We start from the raw sequence: 22,792 nt of genomic DNA on the forward strand, positions 1-22,792 counted from the left end.
ATACGTGGTCTGTCGTACGGTAATTTGGTAAAAAGCCAATTTGACATTTTTTCAGTACATTGTTTTCACTGAGGAAATGTACGAGTCTGCTGTTAGTGATAATGCAGAGGATTTTCCCAAGGTTGCTGTTGACGCATATCCCACGGTAGTTATTGGGGTCAAATTTGGCTCCGCTTTTGTGGATTGGGGTGGGGGGGGATCAGTCCTTGGTTCCAAATATTGGGGAAGATGCCAGAGCTAAGGATGATGTAAAAGAGTTTAAGTATAGCCAATTGGAATTTGTTGTCTGTATATTTGATCATTTCATTGAGGATACCAATGAAAAGCCTGTGGCCTTTTTGGGTTGGAGGGTTTTTATTTTGCCCATTTTGCTCATTCAAGGTAATTGGAGAATCTAGTGGGTTCTGGTCATCTTTAATAGTTGATTCTAAGATTTGTATTTGATCATGTATATGTTTTTGCTGTTTGTTCTTTGTTATAGAGCAAAAAAGAGGTGGTTTATCCACACATCTCCATTTTGGATAGATAACTCTTCGTGTGGTTGTTTGTTTAGTGATTTCCAATTTTCCCAGAAGTGGTTAGATTCTATGGATTCTTCAATTACATTGAGCTGATTTCTGACGTGCTGTTCCTTCTTTTTCCGTAGTGTATTTCTGTGTTGTTTTAGTGATTCACCATAGTGAAGGCGTAGGCTCAGGTTTTCTGGGTCTCTATGTTTTTGGTTGGACAGGTTTCTCAATTTCTTTATTAGATTTTTGCATTCTTCATCAAACCATTTGTCATTGTTGTTCATTTTCTTCGGTTTTCTATATGAGATTTTTAGGTTTGATAGGGAAGCTGAGAGGTCAAATATACTGTTAAGATGTTCTACTGCCAAGTTTACACCTTCACTATTACAGTGGAACGTTTTACCCAGGAAATTGTCTAAAAGGGATTGAATTTGTTGTTGCCTAATTGTTTTTTGGTAGGTTTCCAAACTACATTCCTTTCATCTATAGCATTTCTTAATGTTACTCAGTTCCTTTGGCTTTGATGCCTCATGGTTGAGTATTGCTCTGTTCAAGTAGACTGTGATTTAGCTGTGGTCTGATAGGGGTGTCAGTGGACTGACTGTGAACGCTCTAAGAGAGACTGTGTTGAGGTCAGTAATAAAGTAGTCTACAGTACTACTGCCAAGAGATGAGCTATAGGTGAACCTACCATAGGAGTCCCCTCGAAGCCTACCACTGACTATGTTACATACCCAGCGTGCGACAGAACTGCAGGAGTTGTGACCCATTTTTGTTGGTTATGTTGTCATAATTTTGCCTAGGGGGGCATATTGGAGAAGGAATGCTGTCATCTCCTGGCAGGTGTTTGTCCCCCTGTGTGCTGAGGGTGTCAGGTTCTTGTCCGGTTCTGGCATTTAGGTCACCACAGACTAATACATGTCCCTGGGCCTGGAAATGATTGATATCCCCCTCCAGGATGGAGAAGCTGTCTTCATTAAAGTAGTGGGGGATAAAGTAGTTCATTCTAGTGGGGGATATAGGTATCACACAGGAGGACATTTTTCTCTGTTGAGATCATTTCCTTTTGAATTTCTAGCCAAATGTAAAATGTTCCTGTTTTGATTAATTAAATGGAGTGAGTTAGGTCAGCTCTATACCAAATTAGCATACCCCCTGAGTCCCTTCTCAGTTTCACACCTGGTAGTTTGGTGGATGGGACTACCAGCTCTCTGTAACCTAGAGGGCAACCAGTGGGTCCGTCTCCTCTATACCAGGTTTCTTGCAGGATGACAATGTCTGTATTTCTGATTTCTTTGGTGAAGTCCAGGTTCCTGCTCTTTAGGCCAAAGGCAGATGACCTCAGGCCTTGGATATTCCAGGATGATATAGTGAAGGCTTTGTGTTCCATAAAGTGTCCAATGTTGTTGGTCGTGTGGTTTGGCCTCAGACCAGTAAGTGTGAGCAGAGCCTGCTGAGCATCTGGTACATGCCATTGGCTTGGGCTAGTGTCTCTCGCTCTCTGCATCTCTGTCTCTCTCTCTCTGTCTCTCTCTCTCTGTCTCTCTCTCTCTCTGTCTCTCTCTCTCTCTCCCTCTCTCTCTCTCTCTCTCTCCCTCTCTGTCTCTCTCTCTCGCTGTCTCTCTGTCTCTCTCTCTCTGTCTCTCTGTCTCTGTCTCTCTCTCTCTCTCTGTCTCTCTCTCTCTGTCTCTCTAAAGTTTACCCTAATGAACATGACCCAGGTAAAATAGAAGTCAGGAGAGAGTATAAGCGTCAGCCGAACGAGTGTGCTCGCATACTCCCTTAAAAGACATTCGATGTAAAAAGAGAAAAAATGTGGCAGTAGTACTGTTTGTTCATTTTGAGACACCGTAGCCAGTATACACTTCCTCAAAATACATAAGTCAAGAAATCTGTCATTCATTTTTTATTTTTTATAATTGCCGTAATAATAGATCTTAGTCGCGCATTTTAAATCTAACTAAGATGTTTGGGTGCAGTATTTCTCAATCGTTGAATGACAACAAATACTTTATTGAATAATCCCAACTGTTAACCAATCACTAACGACAGGGTGTAGACTTCCGCTTGCCTTGAGAAAAGATGTTGTGTGCCTAAACAGCCCAACAACAAAAAAACACTTACCGAAGTCCAAAGCAAATAAAAACATCAGAAAATGACATCATAGTAAACAAGTGCCGTTGGAAAGTATTCAAACCCCTTTGACTTTTTCCACATTTTGTTACGTTAAAGCCTTATTTTAAAATGGATTAAATCAACAAAAAACATTTTTTTTTTTTAGAACAAGGCTGTAACGTAACAAAATGTGGAAACAGTCAAAGGGGTTTGAATACTTTCTGAAGACCCTGTTTACACAAACTCTTCCAAACTGTTTCGGTCGGGACGCATGAGATCCATCACCTTAAGTGTCACAGGGTTCTCCTCTGTATAAAGGATAAGACACATGTTTTATGACCGTCGGACATGCACAGTAGATCACCTGCTGGTTGCCGACGAAAACAGTGATGATTCAACGTGTAAAAAAAATCGTCTTGAAATGAATTAGAAAATGGTCAATGTTCTGTGGTCAGAGGAAGATAGGACGCTGCTTTTAACCATTTGTCGACATAAGTCTGTTTTCTCCTTAACATTGGGCTTTCACCAGGGCGGTGGAACAAAATGTCACAACTTGACCTTCCATACAGGTCGAGGTCGGGCGTATGAACACAACAACCATGGATTGTCTGTACAAATCACACTTTGTCATGCCCCCCCCCCCCCCCCTCCTCCTATTTCCTTGTCTGTCCATGTCACCTTCACCTAATGTAGAAACTGTTAATAACTATCTTACTATATGTCACTGTTTGAGGGGGATAAACGGTTGCAAGGTACCTATGTTATGAGGTTATCACTTAGGCTATCTCAGAGTTTAGCTCTTCACAGAGACATCTCACTTGTTTAATAGTAGCTAACTCGCTAGCTGTTTAATAGTAGCTAACTCGCTAGCTGTTTAATAGTAGCTAACTCGCTAGTTGTTTAATAGTAGCTAACTCGCTAGTTGTTTAATAGTAGCTAACTCGCTAGCTGTTTAATAGTAGCTAGCTGTTTAATAGTAGCTAACTCGCTAGCTGTTTAATAATAGCTAACTCGCTAGCTGTTCAATAGTAGCTAACTCGCTAGCTGTTTAATAGTAGCTAACTCGCTAGCTGTTCAATAGTAGCTAACTCGCTAGCTGTTTAATAGTAGCTAACTCGCTAGCTGTTTAATAGTAGCTAACTCGCTAGCTGTTTAATAGTAGCTAACTCGCTAGCTGTTTAATAGTAGCTAACTCGCTAGCTGTTTAATAGTAGCTAACTCGCTAGCTGTTCAATAGTAGCTAACTCGCTAGCTGTTTAATAGTAGCTAACTCGCTAGCTGTTTAATAGTAGCTAACTCGCTAGCTGTTTAATAGTAGCTAACTCGCTAGCTGTTCAATAGTAGCTAACTCGCTAGCTGTTTAATAGTAGCTAACTCGCTAGCTGTTTAATAGTAGCTAACTCGCTAGCTGTTCAATAGTAGCTAACTCGCTAGCTGTTTAATAGTAGCTAACTCGCTAGCTGTTTAATAGTAGCTAACTCGCTAGCTGTTTAATAGTAGCTAACTCGCTAGCTGTTTTACTAGTGAGGAATACAGTTATTATTCTAACATGCCTCTCTCTCTCTCTCTCTCTCTCTCAATCTATCTGTGTGTGTCTCTCTCTCTCTCTATCTGTGTGTGTGTCTCTCTCTCTCTCTCTATCTGTGTCTCTCTCTCTCTCTCTATCTGTGTGTGTCTCTCTCTCTCTCTATCTGTGTGTGTCTCTCTCTCTCTATCTGTGTGTGTGTCTCTCTCTAACTCTCTCGTTGTTGTGAATGCTATAGTGTTCTGATGCTAGTCTCTGTGTCTCTCTCTGGGTTTCTGTATCACCAGGCACCAGGGTAGACAGTTAACATGCCCTTTAACATCTCTGTATCACCAGGCACCAGGGTAGACCGTTAACATGCCCTTTAACATCTCTGTATCACCAGGCACCAGGGTAGACAGTTAACATGCCCTTTAACATCTCTGTATCACTAGGGTAGACAGTTAACATGCCCTTTAACATCTCTGTATCACCAGGGTAGACAGTTAACATGCCCTTTAACATCTCTGTATCACCAGGGTAGACAGTTAACATGCCCTTTAACATCTCTGTATCACCAGGGTAGACAGTTAACATGCCCTTTAACATATTTGTATCACCAGGGTAGACAGATAACATGCCTTTTAACATCTCTGTAGCACCAGGGTAGACCGTTAACATGCCCTTTAACATCTCTGTATCACCAGGGTAGACCATTAACATGCCCTTTAACATCTCTGTATCACCAGGGTAGACAGTTAACATGCCCTTTAACATCTCTGTATTACCAGGCACCAGGGTAGACCGTTAACATGCCCTTTAACATCTCTGTATCACCAGGGTAGACAGTTAACATGCCCTTTAACATCTCTGTATCACCAGGGTAGACAGTTAACACCCCCTTTAACATCTCTGTATCACCAGGGTAGACAGTTAACACCCCCTTTAACATCTCTGTATCACCAGGGTAGACAGTTAACATGCCCTTTAACATCGCTGTATCACCAGGCACCAGGGTAGACAGTTAACATGCCCTTTAACATCTCTGTAGCACCAGGGTAGACAGTTAACATGACCTTTAACATCTCTGTATCACCAGGGTAGACAGTTAACATGCCCTTTAACATCTCTGTATCACCAGGGTAGACCGTTAACATGCCCTTTAACATCTCTGTATCACCAGGGTAGACCGTTAACATGCCCTTTAACATCTCTGTATCACCAGGGTAGACAGTTAACATGCCCTTTAACATCTCTGTATCACCAGGGTAGACTGTTAACATGCCCTTTAACATCTCTGTATCACCAGGGTAGACCGTTAACATGCCCTTTAACATCTCTGTATCACCAGGGTAGACAGTTAACATGCCCTTTAACATCTCTGTATCACCAGGCACCAGGGTAGACAGTTAACATGCCCTTTAACATCTCTGTATCACCAGGGTAGACAGTTAACATGCCCTTTAACATCTATGTATCACCAGGGTAGACAGTTAACATGCCCTTTAACATCTCTGTATCACCAGGGTAGACAGTTAACATGCCCTTTAACATCTCTGTAGCACCAGGGTAGACCGTTAACATGCCCTTTAACATCTCTGTATCACCAGGGTAGACAGTTAACATGCCCTTTAACATCTCTGTATCACCAGGGTAGACAGTTAACATGCCCTTTAACATCTCTGTAGCACCAGGGTAGACCGTTAACATGCCCTTTAACATCTCTGTATCACCAGGGTAGACAGTTAACATGCCCTTTAACATCTCTGTATCACCAGGGTAGACTGTTAACATGCCCTTTAACATCTCTGTATCACCAGGGTAGACCGTTAACATGCCCTTTAACATCTCTGTATCACCAGGGTAGACCGTTAACATGCCCTTTAACATCTCTGTATCACCAGGGTAGACAGTTAACATGCCCTTTAACATCTCTGTATCACCAGGGTAGACAGTTAACATGCCCTTTAACATCTCTGTATCACCAGGGTAGACAGTTAACATGCCCTTTAACATCTCTGTATCACCAGGGTAGACAGTTAACATGCCCTTTAACATCTCTGTATCACCAGGGTAGACAGTTAACATGCCCTTTAACATCTCTGTAGCACCAGGGTAGACCGTTAACATGCCCTTTAACATCTCTGTATCACCAGGGTAGACAGTTAACATGCCCTTTAACATCTCTGTATCACCAGGGTAGACTGTTAACATGCCCTTTAACATCTCTGTATCACCAGGGTAGACAGTTAACATGCCCTTTAACATCTCTGTATCACCAGGGTAGACAGTTAACATGCCCTTTAACATCTCTGTATCACCAGGCACCAGGGTAGACAGTTAACATGCCCTTTAACATCTCTGTATCACCAGGGTAGACAGTTAACATGCCCTTTAACATCTCTGTATCACCAGGCACCAGGGTAGACAGTTAACATGCCCTTTAACATCTCTGTATCACCAGGCACCAGGGTAGACAGTTAACATGCCCTTTAACATCTCTGTATCACCAGGGTAGACAGTTAACATGCCCTTTAACATCTCTGTATCACCAGGCACCAGGGTAGACAGTTAACATGCCCTTTAACATCTCTGTATCACCAGGGTAGACAGTTAACATGCCCTTTAACATCTCTGTAGCACCAGGGTAGACCGTTAACATGCCCTTTAACATCTCTGTATCACCAGGGTAGACAGTTAACATGCCCTTTAACATCTCTGTATCACCAGGCACCAGGGTAGACAGTTAACATGCCCTTTAACATCTCTGTATCACCAGGGTAGACAGTTAACATGCCCTTTAACATCTCTGTATCACCAGGGTAGACCATTAACATGCCCTTTAACATCTCTGTATCACCAGGGTAGACCGTTAACATGCCCTTTAACATCTCTGTATCACCAGGGTAGACCATTAACATGCCCTTTAACATCTCTGTATCACCAGGGTAGACAGTTAACATGCCCTTTAACATCTCTGTATCACCAGGCACCAGGGTAGACAGTTAACATGCCCTTTAACATCTCTGTATCACCAGGGTAGACAGTTAACATGACCTTTAACATCTCTGTATCACCAGGGTAGACCGTTAACATGCCCTTTAACATCTCTGTATCACCAGGGTAGACAGTTAACATGCCCTTTAACATCTCTGTATCACCAGGGTAGACAGTTAACACCCCCTTTAACATCTCTGTATCACCAGGGTAGACAGTTAACACCCCCTTTAACATCTCTGTATCACCAGGGTAGACAGTTAACATGCCCTTTAACATCGCTGTATCACCAGGCACCAGGGTAGACAGTTAACATGCCCTTTAACATCTCTGTAGCACCAGGGTAGACAGTTAACATGACCTTTAACATCTCTGTATCACCAGGGTAGACAGTTAACATGCCCTTTAACATCTCTGTATCACCAGGGTAGACAGTTAACATGCCCTTTAACATCTCTGTATCACCAGGGTAGACAGTTAACATGCCCTTTAACATCTCTGTATCACCAGGGTAGACAGTTAACACCCCCTTTAACATCTCTGTATCACCAGGGTAGACAGTTAACACCCCCTTTAACATCTCTGTATCACCAGGGTAGACAGTTAACATGCCCTTTAACATCTCTGTATCACCAGGGTAGACAGTTAACATGCCCTTTAACATCTCTGTATCACCAGGGTAGACAGTTAACATGCCCTTTAACATCTCTGTATCACCAGGGTAGACCGTTAACACCCCCTTTAACATCTCTGTATCACCAGGCACCGGGGTTTGGCTTTGGGATAGCCATCTCAGGAGGTCGGGATAACCCTCATTTCCAGAGTGGTGAGACCTCCATCGTCATCTCGGACGTCTTGAAGGGAGGGCCAGCCGAGGGCCTACTGCAGTAAGATCCTCCTCTCCTCTCCTCTCCTCTCCTCTCCTCTCCTCTCCTCTCCTCTCTTGGGATTAATTACCACATCGGCTTCCTTGGTTTGATATAAATCTGAGGGATGTGGCTTGGAACAAATGTAACCGTTCTCAGATAAATAGATGGTTCTATGGATGGGAGGACTGACAGTCCATGAGATCAAAATGATAGTATTAATAAAACATTTTTAGTTATACATGTGGTTGTTTACGGTGTTTTTACAAGTCTCTCTCTCTCTCTCCTCTTTCCTTCCAGGGAGAATGACAGAGTCACGATGGTCAACGCCGTCTCCATGGACAACGTGGAACACGCATACGCAGTCCAGCAGCTACGCAAAAGTGGCAAGAATGCAAAAATTGTGAGTATCATTTTGAGGAACCTAAGATTTCAACAACAACAACAAAAAAAGTCCTCTATGTTTCTTTTGCACTGATAAAATCCAGCTGTTAAATATAAATTGGCCAATTCCTTTATCTTAATACCTGGAGGCATAAGTACGCCTAGGAGTCACCAATTATCTGCTAAAACCTGGAGATCATATCTCACCACTTCCACTGGACACAGAGAGAGACAACTGGAAGTTGGGGTGTAATTACACCACTTATTATGTACTAGATCCTGTCTCTTTGGGGCTAACGTCCTGTAGAGCGAGAGAGAGAGAGAGAGAGAGAGAGATAACGAGGAAGAAATGAGGAAAGGAAATTGGTGTGTAATCTAATAACAATGGGCTAAAGTTGTCTTCCTCTTCAGACAATCAGACGGAAGCGGAAGGTGCATGTACCCATGGGTCGTCTGGGGGAGAGGGAGACCATGTCGGAGCATGAGGAGGACGAGGAGGACAGTTACGACGAAGAGATATACGAGACGCGCTCCACACGCAGCGGCCCCAGTGCCTACAGCGGCGTGGGAGGGGCCTCGGCCCGGCGCAGCGGGAGGAGCACGGGAAGGCGGGACCGGGACAGAGAGCGGGAACGCAGCGGCTCACGGGAGAGGAGTCTCTCCCCGCGGTCCGACCGGCGCTCACTCAACCAACCCCCGCGGCCCGCCAAAGTCACCCTCGTCAAGTCCCGCAAGAATGAAGGTGAGCATCACAAAGTTGGGATTTTTGGGGTGGAGCCAAACGTGCCGTTTCTCTAGAGAGACATCAAATCATTCACAATAGAAATGAAGGCAAGAACTAAATGGGAGTTGTAGTTTTCATTAAGCAAATATTCAACCTAGTTCAGTGCTGTCTCGGACAGAGATAGATTTATTTTTACAGTTGGTGAAAGTAAGACTTATGTACTTTGTTAAACTAGTATAATAAAGCTAGTATAATTGCTCTGTAGCACGTAGGCAAGCTAGGCTAGCTAAATAGGATGACTAAAGCTAGGCTAGCTAAATAGGACGACTCAAGGCGGTAGAGAATGGGGAGAAAAGAGATGACGTTGGCTGGCTGGCTGGCTGACTGGTTGGCTGGCTGGCTGGTTGGTTGGCTGACTGGTTGGCTGGCTGGCTGGCTGGCTGGCTGGCTGGCTGGTTGGTTGGCTGACTGGCTGACTGGTTGGCTGGCTGGCTGGCTGGCTGGCTGGCTGGTTGGTTGGCTGGCTGGTTGGTTGCTGGCTGGCTGACTGGCTGGCTGACTGGTTGGCTGGCTGGCTGGTTGGTTGGCTGTTTGGCTGGCTGGCTGGTTGGTTGGCTGGCTGTTTAGCTGGCTGGCTGACTGGCTGGTTGGTTGGTTGGCTGGCTGGCTGTTTGGTTGGCTGGCTGGTTGGTTGGCTGTTTGGCTGGCTGGCTGGCTGGTTGGTTGGCTGTTTGGCTGGCTGGCTGGCTGGCTGGTTGGTTGGCTGGCTGGTTGGTTGGCTGACTGGTTGGCTGGTTGGTTGGCTGTTTGGCTGGTTTGTTGGCTGGTTGGTTGGTTGGCTGGCTGGTTGGCTGTTTGGCTGTTTGGCTGGTTGGCTGGTTGGTTGGCTGTTTGGCTGGTTGGTTGGTTGGTTGGCTGTTTGGCTGGTTGGTTGGTTGGCTGGTTGGTTGGTTGGTTGGCTGTTTGGCTGGCTGGTTGGTTGGCTGGCTGGCTGGTTGGTTGGTTGGTTGGCTGGTTGGTTGGTTGGCTGCTTGGCTGGCTGGTTGGTTGGCTGGCTGGCTGGTTGGTTGGTTGGTTGGCTGTTTGGCTGGTTGGTTGGTTGGCTGCTACTACCTGAGCAGAGATGAGATGATTTAAGGACTGAAACGTTGTAAAGTCATCAAGTAAAATTAAGTAATAAACACAACGGTCAGGGTTAGTTGGGATCAGGGTTAGGGTTAGTTAGGATATATGTTGTCTAGTTGGGGTCAGGGTTAGTTAGGATATATGTTGTCTAGTTGGGGTCAGGGTTAGGGTTAGTTAGGATATATGTTGTCTAGTCAGGGTTAGGGTTAGTTAGGATATATGTTGTCTAGGGTCAGGGTTAGTTAGGATATATGTTGTCTAGTCAGGGTTAGGGTTAGTTAGGATATATGTTGTCTAGTCAGGGTTAGGGTTAGTTAGGATATATGTTGTCTAGGGTCAGGGTTAGTTAGGATATATGTTGTCTAGTCAGGGTTAGGGTTAGTTAGGATATATGTTGTCTAGTCAGGGTTAGGGTTAGTTAGGATATATGTTGTCTAGTTGGGGTCAGGGTTAGGGTTAGTTAGGATATATGTTGTCTAGTCAGGGTTAGGGTTAGTTAGGATATATGTTGTCTAGTTGGGGTCAGGGTTAGTTAGGATATATGTTGTCTAGTTGGGGTCAGGGTTAGGGTTAGTTAGGATATATGTTGTCTAGTCAGGGTTAGGGTTAGTTAGGATATATGTTGTCTAGGGTCAGGGTTAGTTAGGATATATGTTGTCTAGTCAGGGTTAGGGTTAGTTAGGATATATGTTGTCTAGTCAGGGTTAGGGTTAGTTAGGATATATGTTGTCTAGGGTCAGGGTTAGTTAGGATATATGTTGTCTAGTCAGGGTTAGGGTTAGTTAGGATATATGTTGTCTAGTCAGGGTTAGGGTTAGTTAGGATATATGTTGTCTAGTCAGGGTTAGGGTTAGTTAGGATATATGTTGTCTAGTTGGGGTCAGGGTTAGTTAGGATATATGTTGTCTAGTTGGGGTCAGGGTTAGTTGGGATCTGGTCTTGACACAAACTTTTTGGCCTACCAGCCACTCAGATTTTTTTTTGCGTAATTACACCAACAACTGGGCGGCAGGTAGTCTAGTGGTTAGAACGTTGGACTAGTAACGGAAAGGTTGCTAGATCGAATCCCCCGAGCTGACAAGGTAAAAAATCTGTCGTTCTGCGCCCGAACAAGGCAATTAACCCACCGTTCCTGGGCTGTCATTCAAAATAAGAATTTGTTCTTAAATGACTCGCCTAGTTAAAATAAAGGTTAAATAAAAATTACAAAAATTTAAATAACAAACAACAACAAAAGGATGAGCGTGTTTTCTTAACGTTTCTTAAACAATACAGGTATTACTAGTAAGAAGTGATATATTGCTCCATTTTATTTCGTTTTTTTTGTGACCTGAGTCTTTTAACCAGCATAATGAGACAAACATTTTCAGCTGCCCCTTTAAGGGCGGGAAGCTACCGAGGCACTTGAGCTGTTCTCCTCGTGACAGTGTGCCTGTGAGAGAATCTGACTACTAGCTGATGTGTCTTCGTTAACAGTTGAAGCAAACTCAAACATTGTGAACAAAACAATAAAAAATAAGCCCAAAAGAAACACAAGGACAGTCTCACTTTTAAAGTAAATTAGACAGACTTTTTATGCCTGTGTTCAGCACTACTAAAAATATATCTTCAACACTTCAATCACAGTGAGCACAGCTCCCCAGCCAAGGCAGTGTTGTTGCGCGAGGTGGGATATAATAGGATTTTTTTAGTTCTTTGTGTGATTAGCTATCAGCTATGAAACAAAACGACAGAAAAACTTTGAAAACCAGTTGAAAACATATAATACTAGATATAGCCTAAAGAGCAGATAAAATTGACAATAGTCTGATGGGTGACAATATTATCAATTGTCAAATGGTGAGTGATGAGACTGTGTGACACAAAGGCATGTGTTTTTGTATTTTTACTTTATTTATATATTAAAAAAAAAAACTAAAAAAAAAGACTTTTTCAAATTTTCCTACAGAGTTGTATGCAGACGTTTTGGTTTCTCTATCTGACCAATCGGAAAGAGCAGATTCTAAGGTTTCAAACACACCTGCATGTGCCAAACAACTCTCAATAATGAACGGATGAGAGCTCTGTTTCTAAATACCACTTTTGGTAATGTTTTGTTGTTGTAGAATAACCATAGTTTCACACGTGTGAGCACTCAAGACACTAAGTAATTGTTTTTGGAGGGGGGAAATATACTTTATATTTTATTCTCTTATATTCCATTACATTCTTACTGTAAAATTAGAATATAATGTTCTTTATAAATCTATTTTTTATTTTTTATCATAATATTTCTTAAGACCTGCCTAAATTAAATAATGGATTTCTTTGTCATGGTGTATATTAAATTGATTAATTAGACCGTTAGATTAGAAGGTAGACGCTCCAAAGACCCACATTGGCGGCTACTGGTATGTGCCTAGGCCTGGCGATGCTAGTGCTAACCGCTGCTACCAACTGCTGCCCTCTCAGAGGTCCATAGCCGCCTACCAGCAGCTAGCAGACGTGAGCGTGATTGTCAACATGCCATATACTATGCTAACATACTATAGCATGCTATATTGCTAAAATCCTATAGCATGCTATACTATGCTAACATGCTATAGCATGCTATACTATGCTATGCTAACACTATCTTTGTTGCTGTTCGTTCACTCGGTAAGCAGAATATGGCCTTCGCCTGGCCAGCCACATCTTCGTGAAGGACATCTCCCCCGAGAGCCTGGCGGCCAGGGACGGGAACATACAGGAGGGAGACGTAGTACTGAAGGTGAGAGGAGGGAGGGAGGGAGGGAGGGAGGTAGAGGGGGGGAGACGTAGTACTGAAGGTGAGAGGAGGGAGGGAGGTAGAGGGAGGGAGGTAGAGGGAGGGAGGTAGAGGGAGGTAGAGGGAGGGAGGTAGAGGGAGGTAGAGGGAGGGAGGGAGGGAGGTAGAGGGGGAGGAGAATGAGGATATCGGGGACGGAATCATCCTTCATTGTTCTGTAATCTGCTGAATATATGTTTTTCCTTGCTGTCCCCTGATTGGTTGTTTTCTCCAAGCCGTATCTAATTAGGTTATTTCTTACCGTTTGTAACTAATTGGTTGTTTCCTCTCAGATCAACGGCACGGTGACAGAGAACTTGTCGTTGATAGACGCTAAGAAGCTGATTGAGAGGTCAAAGGGCAAGCTAAAGATGGTGGTGCAGAGAGACGAGAGAGCTACGCTGCTGAACATACCTGACCTGGACGACAGCATCCCATCAGCCAACGCCTCCGACAGAGACGGTGAGGGACACTACGTGTGTGTGTGTGTGTGTGTGCGTGCGTGTGCGCGTGCATGTGCGTGTGTGCGTGTGTGTGCTCACTCGTTGTTTCGTAATGCTGGAAAAGGCTAAATGCCGTAGGGTCGTAGGGTCGTAGGGTCGTGGGCGTTGTGCTAAAAGGCAAAGCCCCATCAATGTTGAAATACACAGCAACATGTACTTACTTTCATATTCCAGGACCACCCGTATGTAAAAGGTATGACTGTTATTCCCTGAAAGTGTCTGCTAAATGACGTGACTATATGGAAGAGCCATTTCCCTGTACAACTGACTAGGTATCCCCCCCTTTCCCGGTACAACTGACTAGGTATCCCCCCTTTCCCTGTACAACTGACTAGGTATCCCCCCTTTCCCTATACAACTGACTAGGTATCCCCCCCTTTCCCTATACAACTGACTAGGTATCCCCCCCCCCCCCTTTCCCTGTACAACTGACTAGGTATCCCCCCCCTTTCCCTGTACAACTGACTAGGTATCCCCCCCTTTCCCTGTACAACTGACTAGTTATCCCCCCTTTCCCTGTACAACTGACTGGGTATCCCCCCCTTTCCCTGTACAACTGACTAGGTATCCCCCCCTTTCCCTGTACAACTGACTAGGTATCCCCCCCTTTCCCTGTACAACTGACTAGGTATCCCCCTTTCCCTGTACAACTGACTAGGTACCCCCCTTTCCCTGTACAACTGACTAGGTATCCCCCCCTTTCCCTGTACAACTGACTAGGTATCCCCCCTTTACAACTGACTAGGTATCCCCCTTTCCCTGTACAACTGACTAGGTATCCCCCTTTCCCTGTACAACTGACTAGGTATCCCCCCCTTTCCCTGTACAACTGACTAGGTATCCCCCTTTCCCTGTACAACTGACTAGGTATTCCCCCCTTTCCCTGTACAACTGACTAGGTATCCCCCCTTTACAACTGACTAGGTATCCCCCTTTCCCTGTACAACTGACTAGGTATTCCCCCTTTACAACTGACTAGGTATCCCCCCTTTACAACTGACTAGGTATCCCCCTTTCCCTGTACAACTGACTAGGTATCCCCCCTTTACAACTGACTAGGTATCCCCCTTTCCCTGTACAACTGACTAGGTATTCCCCCCTTTCCCTGTACAACTGACTAGGTATCCCCCTTTCCCTGTACAACTGACTAGGTATCCCCCTTTCCCTGTACAACTGACTAGGTATCCCTCTTTCCCCTTCCTCTATATTATTCATATGTTGTTGAATATTGTGCTGTTTTGTTGTGTGTGTGTGTGTGTGTGTGTGTGTGTGTGTGTGTGTGTGTGTGTGTGTGTGTGTGTGTGTGTGTGTGTGTGTCTGAACAACAGACATTTCAGATATCCATTCGGTGGCGTCCGACCATTCCAACCGATCCCATGACAGACATCGTAACGGCCGGTCCCGCTCCCCGGACAGGCGGTCCGAACCCTCCAGATACTCCCCACCACAGATCACCAACGGCAGGTAAACACACCACCACCTTGGCTGCTACAGAGTACAGGGCCGACCTAAACGTTTCATCGGCTCGCCTAAGTCCAAACGTATTGTATTTAAAAAAAAATATGTTTTACATATATTTTCATTATGGGAAAAAAACACTTTCAGTGTCAACTTAAACGACTAAAACCATATATAAAGAATGTAGAACATTAATATGGACCTATATATGTAGAATTGCAGGAAATTGGCTTTAAAACCGGCAACATTTTCTCTCCGCTCCACGGAGAAATTTCTAGAATTGCAGGAAATTGGCTTACAAATGCAAATGTCTCTACGCTGCCAAGATGGGGCACCATCTAAAATTCACTCCCACCGCCTGAGCCCCTTTTCCATCCAGAAAAAACCCTGCATTAGAACTCAAAGGCTCTTTGGCCGTTTACACAGGCAGCCTTCTAACCAACCAAAACATTTAGAACAGTTTTGACCGCTGAAATATGAGATGTTTTTAAGGTCTTAAGTGTCTTTATTGTCCTGTTTTTTTTGCACATTTAACAAAGACACTTCAGTTGGAGAATACCGTAAGTTGGACACCCCGTTCCCTTGACCTCACGGGGTGTAGAGCCCACTGGGTATAGAGCCCACTGGGTATAGAGCCCACTGGGTATAGAGCCCACTGGGTATAGAGCCCACTGGGTATAGAGCCCACTGGGTATAGACTGGGTATAGAGCCCACTGGGTGTAGAGCCCACTGGGTATAGAGCCCACTGGGTGTAGAGCCCACTGGGTATAGAGCCCACTGGGTATAGAGCCCACTGGGTATAGAGCCCACTGGGTATAGAGCCCACTGGGTATAGACTGGGTATAGAGCCCACTGGGTGTAGAGCCCACTGGGTATAGAGCCCACTGGGTATAGAGCCCACTGGGTGTAGAGCCCACTGGGTATAGAGCCCACTGGGTGTAGAGCCCACTGGGTATAGAGCCCACTGGGTATAGAGCCCACTGGGTGTAGAGCCCACTGGGTGTAGAGCCCACTGGGTGTAGAGCCCACTGGGTATAGAGCCCACTGGGTATAGAGCCCACTGGGTATAGAGCCCACTGGGTATAGAGCCCACTGGGTATAGAGCCCACTGGGTATAGACTGGGTATAGAGCCCACTGGGTGTAGAGCCCACTGGGTATAGAGCCCACTGGGTATAGAGCCCACTGAGTATAGATTGGGTATAGAGCCCACTGGGTGTAGAGCCCACTGGGTGTAGAGCCCACTGGGTATAGAGCCCACTGGGTATAGAGCCCACTGAGTATAGACTGGGTATAGAGCCCACTGGGTGTAGAGCCCACTGGGTATAGAGCCCACTGGGTATAGAGCCCACTGAGTATAGACTGGGTATAGAGCCCACTGGGTGTAGAGCCCACTGGGTGTAGAGCCCACTGGGTATAGAGCCCACTGGGTATAGAGCCCACTGAGTATAGACTGGGTATAGAGCCCACTGGGTGTAGAGCCCACTGGGTGTAGAGCCCACTGGGTATAGAGCCCACTGGGTATAGAGCCCACTGAGTATAGACTGGGTATAGAGCCCACTGGGTGTAGAGCCCACTGGGTATAGAGCCCACTGGGTGTAGAGCCCACTGGGTATAGAGCCCACTGGGTATAGAGCCCACTGGGTATAGAGCCCACTGGGTATAGAGCCCACTGGGTATAGCCCACTGGGTATAGAGCCCACTGGGTGTAGAGCCCACTGGGTATAGAGCCCACTGAGTATAGACTGGGTATAGAGCCCACTGGGTGTAGAGCCCACTGGGTGTAGAGCCCACTGGGTGTAGAGCCCACTGGGTATAGAGCCCACTGGGTATAGAGCCCACTGGGTATAGAGCCCACTGGGTATAGAGCCCACTGGGTATAGAGCCCACTGGGTATAGACTGGGTATAGAGCCCACTGGGTGTAGAGCCCACTGGGTATAGAGCCCACTGGGTATAGAGCCCACTGGGTATAGAGCCCACTGAGTATAGACTGGGTATAGAGCCCACTGGGTGTAGAGCCCACTGGGTGTAGAGCCCACTGGGTATAGAGCCCACTGGGTATAGAGCCCACTGAGTATAGACTGGGTATAGAGCCCACTGGGTGTAGAGCCCACTGGGTGTAGAGCCCACTGGGTATAGAGCCCACTGGGTATAGAGCCCACTGAGTATAGACTGGGTATAGAGCCCACTGGGTGTAGAGCCCACTGGGTATAGAGCCCACTGGGTATAGAGCCCACTGAGTATAGACTGGGTATAGAGCCCACTGGGTGTAGAGCCCACTGGGTGTAGAGCCCACTGGGTATAGAGCCCACTGGGTATAGAGCCCACTGAGTATAGACTGGGTATAGAGCCCACTGGGTGTAGAGCCCACTGGGTGTAGAGCCCACTGGGTATAGAGCCCACTGGGTATAGAGCCCACTGAGTATAGACTGGGTATAGAGCCCACTGGGTGTAGAGCCCACTGGGTATAGAGCCCACTGGGTGTAGAGCCCACTGGGTATAGAGCCCACTGGGTATAGAGCCCACTGGGTATAGAGCCCACTGGGTATAGAGCCCACTGGGTATAGCCCACTGGGTATAGAGCCCACTGGGTGTAGAGCCCACTGGGTATAGAGCCCACTGAGTATAGACTGGGTATAGAGCCCACTGGGTGTAGAGCCCACTGGGTGTAGAGCCCACTGGGTATAGAGCCCACTGGGTATAGAGCCCACTGAGTATAGACTGGGTATAGAGCCCACTGGGTGTAGAGCCCACTGGGTGTAGAGCCCACTGGGTATAGAGCCCACTGGGTATAGAGCCCACTGAGTATAGACTGGGTATAGAGCCCACTGGGTGTAGAGCCCACTGGGTATAGAGCCCACTGGGTGTAGAGCCCACTGGGTATAGAGCCCACTGGGTATAGAGCCCACTGGGTATAGAGCCCACTGGGTATAGAGCCCACTGGGTATAGCCCACTGGGTATAGAGCCCACTGGGTGTAGAGCCCACTGGGTGTAGAGCCCACTGGGTGTAGAGCCCACTGGGTATAGAGCCCACTGGGTGTAGAGCCCACTGGGTGTAGAGCCCACTGGGTATAGAGCCCACTGGGTGTAGAGCCCACTGGGTATAGAGCCCACTGGGTGTAGAGCCCACTGGGTATAGACTGGGTATAGAGCCCACTGGTTATAGAACCCACTGGGTATAGAGCCCACTGGGTGTAGAGCCCACTGGGTATAGAGCCCACTGGGTATAGAGCCCACTGGGTGTAGAGCCCACTGGGTGTAGAGCCCACTGGGTGTAGAGCCCACTGGGTATAGACTGGGTGTAGAGCCCACTGAGTATAGACTGGGTATAGAGCCCACTGGGTGTAGAGCCCACTGGGTGTAGAGCCCACTGGGTATAGAGCCCACTGGGTATAGAGCCCACTGAGTATAGACTGGGTATAGAGCCCACTGGGTGTAGAGCCCACTGGGTGTAGAGCCCACTGGGTATAGAGCCCACTGGGTATAGAGCCCACTGAGTATAGACTGGGTATAGAGCCCACTGGGTGTAGAGCCCACTGGGTATAGAGCCCACTGGGTGTAGAGCCCACTGGGTATAGAGCCCACTGGGTATAGAGCCCACTGGGTATAGAGCCCACTGGGTATAGAGCCCACTGGGTATAGCCCACTGGGTATAGAGCCCACTGGGTGTAGAGCCCACTGGGTATAGAGCCCACTGAGTATAGACTGGGTATAGAGCCCACTGGGTGTAGAGCCCACTGGGTGTAGAGCCCACTGGGTATAGAGCCCACTGGGTATAGAGCCCACTGAGTATAGACTGGGTATAGAGCCCACTGGGTGTAGAGCCCACTGGGTGTAGAGCCCACTGGGTATAGAGCCCACTGGGTATAGAGCCCACTGAGTATAGACTGGGTATAGAGCCCACTGGGTGTAGAGCCCACTGGGTATAGAGCCCACTGGGTGTAGAGCCCACTGGGTATAGAGCCCACTGGGTATAGAGCCCACTGGGTATAGAGCCCACTGGGTATAGAGCCCACTGGGTATAGCCCACTGGGTATAGAGCCCACTGGGTGTAGAGCCCACTGGGTGTAGAGCCCACTGGGTGTAGAGCCCACTGGGTATAGAGCCCACTGGGTGTAGAGCCCACTGGGTGTAGAGCCCACTGGGTATAGAGCCCACTGGGTGTAGAGCCCACTGGGTATAGAGCCCACTGGGTGTAGAGCCCACTGGGTATAGACTGGGTATAGAGCCCACTGGTTATAGAACCCACTGGGTATAGAGCCCACTGGGTGTAGAGCCCACTGGGTATAGAGCCCACTGGGTATAGAGCCCACTGGGTGTAGAGCCCACTGGGTGTAGAGCCCACTGGGTGTAGAGCCCACTGGGTATAGACTGGGTGTAGAGCCCACTGGGTGTAGAGCCCACTGGGTGTAGAGCCCACTGGGTGTAGAGCCCACTGGGTGTAGAGCCCACTGAGTATAGACTGGGTGTAGAGCCCACTGAGTATAGACTGGGTGTAGAGCCCACTGGGTGTAGAGCCCACTGGGTATAGAGCCCACTGGGTATAGAGCCCACTGGGTGTAGAGCCCACTGGGTATAGAGCCCACTGGGTATAGAGCCCACTGGGTGTAGAGCCCACTGGGTATAGAGCCCACTGGGTATAGAGCCCACTGGGTATAGAGCCCACTGGGTATAGAGCCCACTGGGTGTAGAGCCCACTGGGTGTAGAGCCCACTGGGTGTAGAGCCCACTGGGTGTAGAGCCCACTGGGTATAGAGCCCACTGGGTATAGAGCCCACTGGGTGTAGAGCCCACTGGTTGTAGAGCCCACTGGGTATAGCCCACTGGGTATAGAGCCCACTGGGTAGAGAGCCCACTGGGTGTAGAGCCCACTGGGTATAGAGTCCACTGGGTATAGACTGGGTATAGAGCCCACTGGGTGTAGAGCCCACTGGGTATAGAGCCCACTGAGTATAGACTGGGTGTAGAGCCCACTGGGTGTAGAGCCCACTGGGTAGAGCCCACTGGGTGTAGAGCCCACTGGGTGTAGAGCCCACTGGGTGTAGAGCCCACTGGGTATAGAGCCCACTGGTTATAGAGCCCACTGGGTATAGAGCCCACTGGGTGTAGAGCCCACTGGGTGTAGAGCCCACTGGGTGTAGAGCCCACTGAGTATAGACTGGGTGTAGAGCCCACTGAGTATAGACTGGGTATAGAGCCCACTGGTTATAGAGCCCACTGGGTAGAGAGCCCACTGGGTATAGAGCCCACTGGGTGTAGAGCCCACTGGGTGTAGAGCCCACTGGGTGTAGAGCCCACTGGGTGTAGAGCCCACTGGGTGTAGAGCCCACTGGGTATAGAGCCCACTGGGTGTAGAGCCCACTGGGTGTAGAGCTCACTGGGTGTAGAGCCCACTGGGTATAGAGCCCACTGGGTATAGACTGGGTATAGAGCCCACTGGGTGTAGAGCCCACTGGGTAGAGAGCCCACTGGGTATAGAGCCCACTGGGTGTAGAGCCCACTGGGTATAGACTGGGTATAGAGCCCACTGGGTATAGAGCCCACTGGTTATAGAACCCACTGGGTGTAGAGCCCACTGGGTGTAGAGCCCACTGGGTGTAGAGCCCACTGGGTGTAGAGCCCACTGGGTATAGAGCCCACTGGGTGTAGAGCCCACTGGGTATAGAGCCCACTGGGTGTAGAGCCCACTGGGTATAGACTGGGTATAGAGCCCACTGGGTATAGAGCCCACTGGGTATAGAGCCCACTGGGTGTAGAGCCCACTGGGTGTAGAGCCCACTGGGTGTAGAGCCCACTGGGTGTAGAGCCCACTGGGTATAGACTGGGTGTAGAGCCCACTGGGTGTAGAGCCCACTGGGTTTAGAGCCCACTGGGTGTAGAGCCCACTGGGTGTAGAGCCCACTGGGTGTAGAGCCCACTGAGTATAGACTGGGTGTAGAGCCCACTGAGTATAGACTGGGTGTAGAGCCCACTGGGTGTAGAGCCCACTGGGTGTAGAGCCCACTGGGTATAGAGCCCACTGGGTGTAGAGCCCACTGGGTGTAGAGCCCACTGGGTGTAGAGCCCACTGGGTGTAGAGCCCACTGGGTATAGAGCCCACTGGGTATAGACTGGGTGTAGAGCCCACTGGGTATAGAGCCCACTGGGTGTAGAGCCCACTGGGTATAGAGCCCACTGGGTATAGAGCCCACTGCCCTTGGTATCTGACAGAATAGTAACTCGATTCATACTTAGATTACTAGATGGTTTAGTATCCCATGTAGATCGTATAAGTTTCTGAGTTTACATTCGTACAAAACACTCCTTATATTTCTCCCCTTCTTACAGATAAACATGACTTATAACCTCTAAGTGAAATCCGTTTCCATGAAGAATACATCTCCGGCCTGAATACTGCTAGTTATAAACTCAGCAGAGAAAAGAAAAGACAAAAATAATTTGACATTGAGGCTGATATTTGGACATTTGTTGCTCAGTTAACAGCCCATGGTTTTACACGGTCACACACACACACACACACACACACACACACACACACACACACACACACACACACACACACACACACACACACACACACACACACACACACACACACACACACACACACACACACACACAGACACACAGACACACACCACACCACACACACACACACACACAGTGCATGCTGTACATCAATTATTGAGGGCCGGGTCTTTTTCTGCTCAGGGCTCCAACAAGGCCACTGTCACTGCCTGTGTAAATTGTCACACAATCTCACTCTGTGTGTGTAGCGTCTGTTTGGTGTGTGAAGAGAGAGATCGCATGTTTAGCTCAATCCTTTAAACAATGGGACGCCATTCGCTGTTAATGTGACACTAGTCCCTGTGGATTGTGGGTGAGCCAATTGCTATGTCTGCTCGTTGCATGTTTCAACCAGTTTGTCTTGTGAGGTCAAAGTGGAAACATGAGATAGCAGATTAAGACACGAAGAAGAGGATAAGTTTTAACGAATCTAGTCCGTAGGATTTTGGCTGTGAAGCCTTTTAGGGAGTTTGAGTTTTAAGGAATCTAGTCCGTAGGATTTTGTCTGTGAAGCCTTTTAGGGAGTTTGAGTTTTAAGGAATCTAGTCCGTAGGATTTTGGCTGTGAAGCCTTTTAGGGAGTTTGAGTTTTAAGGAATCTAGTCCGTAGGATTTTGGCTGTGAAGCCTTTTAGGGAGTTTGAGTTTTAAGGAATCTAGTCCGTAGGATTTTGGCTGTGAAGCCTTTTAGGGAGTTTGAGTTTTAAGGAATCTAGTCCGTAGGATTTTGGCTGTGAAGCCTTTTAGGGACAAATTCAGGTACAGTGGTACATTTTGAAATGGCCGTCTCAGTCTACGAACATATAACTCAAAATGCATTTTATTAGTCTTATAATGTTTCTCAGGACTGGCCTAAAACACATTTAATAATGGGTTTCTTTGTGATGGTGTATATTCAATGGATTCATTAAACTAGATGTCCACCCACATCGGCCCACGCCTACAGTCGCCGCCATGTGCACGGGAGATACACAGGTAAAGGCTGATCCCGGCAGGAATGTGGTAAAAATTGAACTGTATGAATTGGGCTCTAAAAAGCATTTCCACAGTTTGTTTTTACAGGCAACATACTGTGAAGTCTGTCTGTATAGGGTATTAGTGTTGTTTCTCACTAAGTTCCAGGAGGTTTGTGGTATGTTTCTCAGTAAGTTCCAGGAGGTTAGTGGTATGTTTCTCAGTAAGTTCCAGGAGGTTTGTGGTATGTTTCTCAGTAAGTTCCAGGAGGTTAGTGGTATGCAGTGGAAGGTTCTTTCAGG

At 47.3% G+C, this 22,792-nt stretch overlaps 1 protein-coding gene across 11 annotated transcripts in view; it reads left to right on the top strand.

Moving 5' to 3' along the window:
• LOC139584203 (tight junction protein ZO-1-like) overlaps window positions 1-22,792 on the top strand; it is a 284,921-nt gene that overhangs the window by 197,953 nt on the left and 64,176 nt on the right. For 7 of the 11 annotated variants that reach the window (XM_071415765.1, XM_071415767.1, XM_071415768.1 and 4 more), the window contains 6 exons: window positions 7,888-8,012; window positions 8,292-8,394; window positions 8,787-9,117; window positions 12,867-12,973; window positions 13,303-13,471; window positions 14,841-14,976. In XM_071415765.1, the coding sequence (XP_071271866.1) occupies window positions 7,888-8,012; window positions 8,292-8,394; window positions 8,787-9,117; window positions 12,867-12,973; window positions 13,303-13,471; window positions 14,841-14,976 (971 nt within the window). Of the gene's footprint in view, window positions 1-7,887; window positions 8,013-8,291; window positions 8,395-8,786; window positions 9,118-12,866; window positions 12,974-13,018; window positions 13,032-13,302; window positions 13,472-14,840; window positions 14,977-22,792 lie in introns of those variants that run through there. The other 4 variants (XM_071415766.1, XM_071415776.1, XM_071415775.1 and 1 more) reach the window with 2 other exon arrangements.

The sequence above is a fragment of the Salvelinus alpinus genome, chromosome 9 (genome assembly GCF_045679555.1).
Source record: "Salvelinus alpinus chromosome 9, SLU_Salpinus.1, whole genome shotgun sequence".
Taxonomy (NCBI): domain Eukaryota; kingdom Metazoa; phylum Chordata; class Actinopteri; order Salmoniformes; family Salmonidae; genus Salvelinus; species Salvelinus alpinus.